Source organism: Macrobrachium nipponense, chromosome 9 (assembly GCF_015104395.2).
Source record: "Macrobrachium nipponense isolate FS-2020 chromosome 9, ASM1510439v2, whole genome shotgun sequence".
Taxonomy (NCBI): Eukaryota; Metazoa; Arthropoda; class Malacostraca; order Decapoda; family Palaemonidae; genus Macrobrachium; species Macrobrachium nipponense.
Window position 1 is genome coordinate 11,873,521 of NC_061110.1, and position 10,086 is coordinate 11,883,606.

A 10,086-nucleotide genomic window follows, 5' to 3' on the forward strand; every position below is an offset into this window, starting at 1 on the left:
AGCAGTTATTTGAAGGCATTGGAAATTGGTTGAGTTTTGTGTTTTGTTTTGTTGTTGTTTAGTTGTTGTTAAGTTTGTGTTTTTTTTTTGCTTAGAGTTGTTGTGCCTGTGCTGTTGTGATTTTTTGTGTTGTTTGTTCAGTGGTCTTTTGTTGTGTTTTGTTGTTATATGTGAGGTTGTGTTCCTTGGTTGGTGGTTGTTTTGTTAGGTGTGGTTATGTTCCTTGGTTGTTTGCTGTGTTGTTAGGTTGTGGTTGTGTTCCTTGTTTGTTATGGGGTTGTGGTCTTTGGGTGTTGTTGTTGGGCTGTGGTGTCGTGGTTCTTGGCTGTTTTTGTTGGTTTTGTTGTTGTTGGTGTCCCAGTGACCTTAACCAGCGGACAGCACAGGATAGCCCAGAGTAACTGAATTGATTGGTAAGTACTACATGTGTTTTGAGAGTTTTATTGTTTTATGTTTTGTGTAGTTGTAGGTCAATTGTCCTGCGTGTATGCTGTAGTGTGTAGAGGAAAGTGTGACTGGGGTGGATTTGGCAGCTAGAGTGATTAGGTTAATGTGGGTGGGGGGGGGGGGGGGATTTTGCCAGCTTTGTTTTTCAGCTTGTGATCCCGCCACAACACACACACACACACACACACACACACACACATATATATATATATATACATCCGCCAGCCACTACCTAGCAAAGTGAATCAACTACCAGGTACACAATTTTCACGACTTAGTCTAACAAAGACACACAGGAACGTTCCCAAATAATTTCAACAGCCCGCTCGGGACTCGATCGCGGGAACTAAACCAACAGAAACAACGACAACTACTACTACTACTACTTAGCCGAGCAGGAAACTTTCTAGTAGGATTACCTGGCGGAGTGTAAGCAGAGAAGGAGTGGACGAATTCCGGATCCTCGTCGTCTTCGTGTAAAGGTTCCTCTTTGAATTTGCTCCTGAACACGACGTTGTTCGAGCCGTCGGTGATTGTGATCTGGAAGATTGATAGAGGGGGGGCGGGGCAGGGGAATGAGTGTAATATCTACATTAAATGCATAGTACATGCTAGGTAAATTACACACATATATTTATAAATGTAGTATATGCATATACATTAGTAAATATATATATATATATATATATATATATATATATATATATATATATATATATATATACTATATATATATATATATACATATATGATATGGCACCAGAGATTCTATTTTTTAATAATTCACTTATTTATTCCATTGAATGTTAACAAATGATTTTTGTTCATTATTTTTTTACGGGTTTATTCAAGATTCTGTCTTAAAACACACACACACACACACAACATATATATATCATATTATATATATATATATATATATATATTATATATATATATATGTCTTAATCTACAAATGTCCCTTAATATCCAATTTGTTTTTTCAGTTGAAAATAATAATTTCGTCCTCTCGTGGGTTCGAACCAGCGCATAGAGGAGAAATCAGGATTTCAGTGACATTACCAACTCGGTGGAACAAATAATATGTATATATATATATAGATATATCATATATATATATATATATATATATATATATAGATATATATATATATATATATATATATATATATATATATATATATATATATATATATATATATATATATATTGTGTGTGTTTTCAAGACGAAAAAACAATATCGTTTGTGTGAAGGAAAAATAAGTATAACAACAAAATGGAAACAAAGTACTCAAAGGTGTAATTCAGATACATGAATTTCATGGGGATGAAGAAGTAAGGACAGTGTAGGAAGAAACGTTCATCCTTGGCTCATCCGTGAAAGCATGGACGTGCAACATCCACTGCATTTTTATTACTCTGAGATCAACCCTGTTAGGGCAATTAATCTTATGGAAAATATGTATAAAGTGTATTTTTTCATTTCAACAGTTAGCCCTCTCTCCTAAAAGAAGGTGCCTTTCTTGATAAACCAGTTCCATAGTCACTGTTACCATACAGGGTGTCCATAAAGTTCCAGTACCATTACAAGTATTTATTTCTTGTAATGGTACTGGGACTTTATGGACACCCTGTACTAGCGTTGAATTTAGGATGAACCCAAGTGCATGAAACTTCCACAACTCAAACCCTTCATGTCCTTACACTGAAGGCTGAGAGAGAGAGAGAGAGAGAGAGAGAGAGAGAGAGAGTAATCATTTGCACTGGCACTATAAAGTGGAAAGACAATATTATTCTACTTTTCCCATCACAATAACAAGCATCAGCAAATAGTAGTCATCTTCAAAATTTCTACCTTAAAACAATTAAATCACTTTACAAGAATCTGCTGGACTTTTTAGGAAAATGGACTGCACTAAAGAACATGGGATTTATGCCAAATGCCTAATGTTGGGACCTATGAGGACACTCAGTGCTGAAATGGAAACGGACAGTAAAAAGTATGAGAAGTTGTATCAGGAGGAAAACCTTGCACCTACACTATGAATCAGCTGTTTGGAGATGGTGCAGACTAAAAGAAAGAGAATATGAACGGGGGTACAGTTAAAAGGAATGGAAGATGCTGTGTCCAGGGCCCGAAGATGGAACTGTCTTAATCCCAAAGAAGTCCTAAGTTAGAACAGGCACTCACCAAATTCGGGTTCGTCTGATTGGGGTAGCTGAGGAGCACGCTGTAAGGGACGAGTTCGGACGTGTCGAAACCCGACTCGACGAATCTCCTTTGGATCATGCGGGCGATTTCGTCGTCTCTCTCCGTCCCCGCCATGTGCGGTCTCCTGCTCAGCTCTCTGCAATGGAGTTCGTCTGGTCATTTACAGCGTTATTTTATGGTAGCTACTGTAGACTAGTGGTTCTTGTATTCTCTGGTGGTTCTACAGCAGTGGTTTTTGTATTGGAACAATGGTTTTCAACTCGTGGACCACCAACCCAAGAGAAAAATATCATGGAACTTTATATTCAAGTAATGATAAGTAACACATAGAACTGGATTTGGAATATAGAATTTAGGCCAAAGGCCAAGCGCTGGGACCTATGAGGTAACTCAGCACTGAAAGGGAGATAGAGAGTATAAAGGTTTGAAAGGTGTAACGGGAAGAAAACTTCGCAGTTGCACTATTTGAAACAATTATTAGGAGAGGGTGGAAATTAAGATGGCAGAGAACAAGAAAGGAGGTACAGTAAATGGAATGAAAGGGGTTGCAGCTAGTGGCCCATAGGCATGCTGCAAAGAACCTTAAGTAATGCCTACAGTGCACTGGGCTGAGGTGCACTGACGACACCACTCCCATACGGAGGTTGGATACCTATACTCGGTTTTTTCCCATCTGTCCACCCGCCTGTGGTGTTTGCGCATGGTAACGCTGCGCTTTGAATAATATCCTATTTCGAATATTAACGGTGCAATTCGCATACAGTACATTATTAAAACACTTTTCAGTTGCAAATGAACACCCAGATATCCTTTTATTTTCCTAAAACTTACACATAGCGTAACTATCTAAAGACCGGGACGCAGTGTTACCATGCGCGACCACCACAGGTGGATGGACAGATGGAAAAAAACAGAGTATAGTCATGCTTATAAGTCTAACCCTCACCTCAAGTCATTCTCCATGTTGGTGGTGTTGACGAGGTTGATGATTTCCTTGTTGAAATCGATATCCGCCCTCCATTTGTCTTGAATCAGCCGCTGGAAATGGGTCCACCCATCATTGTCTTCCTGGAAGTCGTGTCTCCTGTTTGGTTTAAGGAAAATAAGGTGGTAGAAAGGGAATAGGAAAGGAGGTACAGTAAAAGGAGTGAAAAAAATAAGGGCTGCAGCTAGGGGCCGAAGGGACGCTTCGAAAGAACCTAAAGTAATACCTACAGTACAATGCAATAGGTGCACTGACGGCACTGGCCCCCCTCCCCTCCAAACGAGGAAATTGCAAATGGTAACACAAGCGATTTGGCGACTGGAAAAACGCAAATGATAAGAAATGCGGAATGCGCAAAGGAATCTTATTAGGGCAAGTAGGCGCAGGGCATCACAGAGCATCCTGGGTCACGAAAGACACCACACGCTACCCCTGGCGAGCAGCCAGTAAGGTCAGGTCACATTGCTTTCTCCTCTTTGACCCTCTCCTTCTTGCAGGATGAACTTTCCGGCCAAACCTGTTCAGGTGCATGATGAGGCAGATATCGTCCAGTGCTTGTGGTCTTTGATTTCCTCAAATGTGCAATTTTTTTTTTAGCTTCGTCATGAATTTAGTATGTTTTCCACGGAGAGATCATTCAGTTATATTTTCTCAGATTGAGTGATATTCAGCTTGATTTTAAAACTGTTGTTTAACCAGACATTCGCAAGATTTGGTTCTTTGTAAACTTTCAAACATTACTACACAATATCGAATAAAGTATTGGCGGATTTAGAAATCTTTCTTTGGAGGGGTGCTTAGTATTATCATACATACATGTAAGATGTATACACACATACGGTACATAAATATCAGTATGTTATATATATATATATATATATATATCATATATATATATATATATATATATATATATATATATATATACACAAAGTAGTTGTTGTTGTTATTGTTTTGTAGAGTTGTTATTGTTGAAATAATCATTAACTAAAAAAATTTTTTGCTACTGATAATGATTTATTAAAATAAAAAAAAGTGTTCTATTATTCATATCCATTGGGGTGGGGGTACGTGACCAGGTGGCACCCTCCCCCCTTATATCCACCACTGGAATTAAACAAAATAAATAAAATAAATAAATAAACAAACAAACAGGTGAGGTACAAAAACCCACCTTTGGGAAAACTGTGACGACTGAAGTACGATAAGAGGAAAATGGGGCTGTGTGAAGGAAGATATGATTTTCTTTAAGTGGGGCAGACCCTACCACTAGCCAGATGAAGATCAACAAGGCGTAATCCGACCTCCAGCTTACTCGGGGCACGTCCTAAAATCTATGGTCAATTATTGCGTTGTTTCGCCAACGAAAATTAAAATAAATACACTATGTTTTATTAGAAATAATTGTTGTGTACTCTGTAATGTATACATTATTTAATTTTTTAATTTACATTCTGATAATTAAATCATAAATATCCTATCCTAAAATTATTGTATCTTTAACTCAACGTAATAGACCTTTTCCATACCTTTTTTGGGTTTTCAATAGACCTTTACTACCCCGCCCCACTCCAACAAGAACTACAACAACAACAGCAAGAACATCAAGAACAACAACAAAATTAATTATAGTAGATTCATATCAACCGTGCATTTGATGTCTAGGCCAGTCCCTTACGACGCTCTTGATAAGCTGTTGATAAGCCAATCACAGGGCTGGTAACTATCTCTCTCTCGAGAGTTCACATAGGCAGGACGTATGTTCTACCTCTCCTGAGGGATACTTTTGAAAGATGCATCCCACAGGAGAGGTGGAACATAGATCCTGCCCATGTGAATCTCGAGAGACTGAGAGAGTTTCCAGCCCTGTAATTGGCTTATCAACAGCCAATCAGGAGCACGTCGTAAGGGACTGGCCTTGACATCAAATGCACGGTTGATGTGAGTGAATCTACTGTAGTAGGCTTACTCCACGGGTCAATGGCAAATACTCACCTCACTCTCGGATGGTTCGGCGTCCCTGAGGATGGAGTTGCTGTGTTGGCCGATCAGGACTCCCAGTAGGAGGCTGCCAAACGCTGTGGCGACGACTAGGGAGAGCGCGGACTTTTGGGCTAACATCTGAAGGAGACTTAAGTTACCACAGGGGTCATTGACTCGAAGTTCAAACTTCCAAAGAAAATATATATAGTAATTCATTCGAAAGAAGGAACAGAAATGGAATATGGAGTGCAGAGAGAGAGATAATCAGAGATAATCACTTATTTCGGAGAGAAAAATACACCGACAGACCAGTAAATAAATAGATAAAATGTAAGTGGAGTTACAGATCAATGTTATATATATTAGCTATAAGTGTGTGTATACATGGTAGAGTACCGCCTACAGTCTGCCTTCAACATCGTGCTGTTGACACACACACACACACACACATATATATTTATATATATATATATATATATATATATATATATATATATATATATATATATATATATATATATATACACACACACGCACACACACATACATCATACATATATATATATAATATATATATATATATATATATATATATATATTAATATATATATATATATATATATATATTTTATATGTGTGTGTGTGTGTGTGTGTGGGTGTGTGACAAGATTTATTTAAAAAAAAAGTAGACTCTAATCAATTTAAGAAGGCAATGAAATATAAAAAACTTTGAAATAAAATAAAGCTTCCTAATAAAACACAATAGCGAATTTTGTACCACATACACGCTCGCACATTAGTCGTTAAGAACTATATCACAAAGTCAATTTTCAAATCATGGGAAAAATACCAAAATTAAGTCCAATTGTAATGGAATAACGATTGGAATACAAGTTAAATGATTTAGCAACCGTTACATAGTTACGTTAACTTCGTTGCCCAACGAATGGGACTAAGATTATTTACATACGCTCATATCACATACATTGGATAATTTCATAAAATTATTCGCTGTTAAACATAAATTAAGCCACAATTTTAATCTGTTAAAGTATACATTTGACTCTCCACTCTCCGTTTGGGAATTAATCTACATTCAAGAAGTTACTGATGATTTCTTTTTACGTTTTCTATAATTTACCGACTTTCACCGTCGAAGTTTTCTATAGTTGTCATTTATGGTAAGTGACCGAGCGGCGACATAACGGCCACCGACCCCGGAATGCGGCCACCTTCTCGAAATAAAAGTACTTCAATTCGCTGCCATGATAGGCAAAGAGCTGTAGCCTATCCTGACAGCACACAGAGACCTCTACGTTCCTCTCGAAGTAAGCTTTTTCTCCTAAATTACGAAATAATGACAAATTCGAGCGCTTTTTCGGGAAGTGGCCGCGTTCCGAGAGAGGTGGCCGCTATATCACCGTTTAGTAATTTACCCTGACTGCTTTGATTATGTCTTACTTTTTTACTTATTTGTCCTCAAGTTTTCAGTTATTTTCCCCTTACTTCTCGGGCCATCTTTTCATCAATTTTACTATTTGCATCTGCCCTTTTAATCAATATTTCTCAGTGCTTCTGTAGATATTTGTACTTTCAGTGGTATTATTCAATACCGTGTTGAGGATAGTTGTTAAAAATCAGATGTTCATCGACTTCTAAAGCGTTCATCCTCTGATATGACGTCCAGTAGTTTATTTAATAATTAATCACTATATCCTATCTTTATTACAGTCCCTTCTCCTTTTGTCTTTAAACACAAGCTTAATTTCGACATAGGCCTACAATATATATCTTTATTTCAGACGTCTGAGGTAATATAACAACACTTTTATATATATAGGCTACTGGGTGTCTGTAGCTTCTTATTCATTATCTTTTTTTTAATTTATTAAGTCATTTTCAACTTGAACCGAATCTTTTATAGCCACGAGTTTTTTGTATATTTTCTTCTTCCATCTGTTATCCAAGACCTTCATGAGCATTTTTGGCCTAAATTCCAATATTCCAGTTCGAAAACTCTTCTCCATATATATATATATATATATATTATATATATATATATATATATATATATATATGGAGAAGAGTTTGACTTGCCGTAAACGATAGACAAAACGGATTATATGTATCACACACACACACAGCACCAACACACCACAAACACACACACCAACATATATATATATATATTATATATTATATATATATATATATAATAATAATCTATATATAATATATGGAGAAGAGTTTGACTTGCCCGTACAAACGATAGACCAAAAACCGGATTATATGTATACACACCACCAACACACACACCACACAAAACACACATAACCCATATAGATATAATATATATATATATGTTAATATACTATATATTATATAATAATTATCTATATTATATATAACCATTACTTGTCCTTAATTATTACTTAGTAATTTGGCGTTGCCACAAGCGGTCAGATTAACCGAGAATTGACCTCAAAATGCCAAAGAACAATATTTTGCGCTGACATATGGCCTGCTTTGCGTAAGGAGTTAGATGGAGTTAATTGCAGTGGTTATGGAACTTTTTCTTTAATATAAACGTGAATTAAAAAAAAAAAAACAGATAAAGATCCATGACATTAACTTACCGTCTGAAGAATAAATAGAAACCCCACAAATATAGACTCACTTTTGGTTTGGGGGGTCGGGGGCCAGGTGGGGTGTCCTCTGAACTTCAGGTGATTAATCAGCAATTGCATGCAATAAGGACTTCGTTAACTTCTCGGCAACTTCAGCAATGTAGCGTAAGGTGACTTAAACCACGCAAGCAAGCATCCAAGTGCTTGCTGCCTTCAGCCTGCGTCCCGGTAGAATGAGTCTTAATAATACCGCAACCGGCCAACGGTTATTACCAGAAACCAGCCCCGTTCATCCCCTCCCTAAAAACACCCCCCCCCCCCCCCACATCACTCCCTCACCCCACGGTCTTCCATGCCGCCTTCAGCTCTCCCTAAGATCTGAAGTTCAAACAAAGTACCGTTGGTTTCATGTCGCAGAGGTTGGCTGACGCAAGGAAGCACTGTGACCCAGTTGAAATGGGCATGGCGTGATACTTGTAGATTCATTTTCTTGGGACTAATATACTCTCCATGTTGTTTGAGATTAAGCTGGCCAGTACGGGCTCTTGCTCTCAGAGCAGCCCGTAGAACTACTCTCCACAAGAACTCTTTCCATTACATATTAATACCTACGGCTCAGGGAGAACTGGTATACTAAACCAAGATGGAATAAGATAAAGGTTCCGGGAGATCAGCTGGGCTCTGTGACGTCACCTGGAGACTCCTGAGTGTATATGTGACGCTGTCCTGTAACTATGATCTTGACCATCAGCTTCATTTTTCATGCCTCTTTTTGGATTCCTAACATTGCATTTAAGAAAGTTGGCTAATATTGATGTCTTTATGGCTATATTTCCAAAATACAAATACATATGATAGGTAATATAATAACAATAGAAATAAAATAAAAATTACGCATGATATAAGCTCTATTCCTAACATTTCATTGGAAACCTTATTGCAATTAACTCTCTCTCTCTCTCTCTCTCTCTCTCTCTCTCTCTCTCTCTCTCTCACTCGTTTCAATCAAGCGATTTTTCAAGATTACTGAACATTTTTTCATTTAATTATACCTTTTCCATGGGATTTCTGCAATCTGTCTCTCATTTCAATCAAATTAATTTTCAATATTACTGAACAATATTTTTTTATCTTTTTCAGACCCTGCTACGAAATTTTTACTTCTTAGAGTTTAATATTTTTATTCTAAAAGAAAGCCTCCATCTGATAAAGAAAAGCTCACGACCTCTGGAACATCAATATTTGCGGCCTTGAATATTTCAGGAAGATTAGAAACTGCTCCGACTCCTGGTTTTAGAGCATCACCATGGAAAATTTTGAATAAATCTTCCATTTCTTATAGATTTTCTCTAAAATGATTAGGCGGCCTATACAATACCTTTCTCTTTGCATATGGTATCCAGTCTTCGCCTGTTTCATCTACATCAGCTGAGCCTACTGATGAATACTTATTTCTAAATTTAAACGCTACGAACCCTCCCAAATAACTTAAGGACTCATTTCCTCCTGAGTCTCAGTCTCATTGTTAACAGGTAGAAAATACATAACTCGGAATCTAGATCATTGGGAGCAACATTTGAGCTTAGAGATGGACTACTTACATTCAAGCACTCTGTAGTGACACAAGGTGTAGCTTCATCTTTACTACAAACATTAAGACCCTGACTGGTTAAACTATTGACTCTACCCACTATGAATAACCGTAGTCTATATCTAAATTCCAAAGGTGACGGATGATCATGACAATGACCAATTTGGCATTGATACCATCACTTCTTTTGCATATATCCACCCACTTCTTACATAGTTCTGCATCTTTTGGGAAACGGTAA

The 10,086-nt window shown here is 37.3% G+C and overlaps 1 protein-coding gene across 2 annotated transcripts in view; it reads right to left on the reverse strand.

The window, feature by feature from the left end:
* LOC135218395 (N-acetylated-alpha-linked acidic dipeptidase 2-like) overlaps nucleotides 1-8,503 on the reverse strand; it is a 25,356-nt gene extending 16,853 nt beyond the window's left edge. The window contains exons 1-5 of one of the 2 annotated variants that reach the window (XM_064254692.1): nucleotides 8,305-8,503; nucleotides 5,640-5,765; nucleotides 3,606-3,743; nucleotides 2,639-2,795; nucleotides 867-987 (exon numbers count right to left, since the gene is read on the reverse strand). In XM_064254692.1, coding sequence (XP_064110762.1) covers nucleotides 867-987; nucleotides 2,639-2,795; nucleotides 3,606-3,622 — 295 coding nt within the window. In that variant the 5' untranslated portion in view covers nucleotides 3,623-3,743; nucleotides 5,640-5,765; nucleotides 8,305-8,503. Of the gene's footprint in view, nucleotides 1-866; nucleotides 988-2,638; nucleotides 2,796-3,605; nucleotides 3,744-4,818; nucleotides 4,947-5,639; nucleotides 5,766-8,304 lie in introns of those variants that run through there. The other variant, XM_064254693.1, reaches the window with a different exon arrangement.
* Between the last annotated feature and the right edge of the window lie 1,583 nt (nucleotides 8,504-10,086).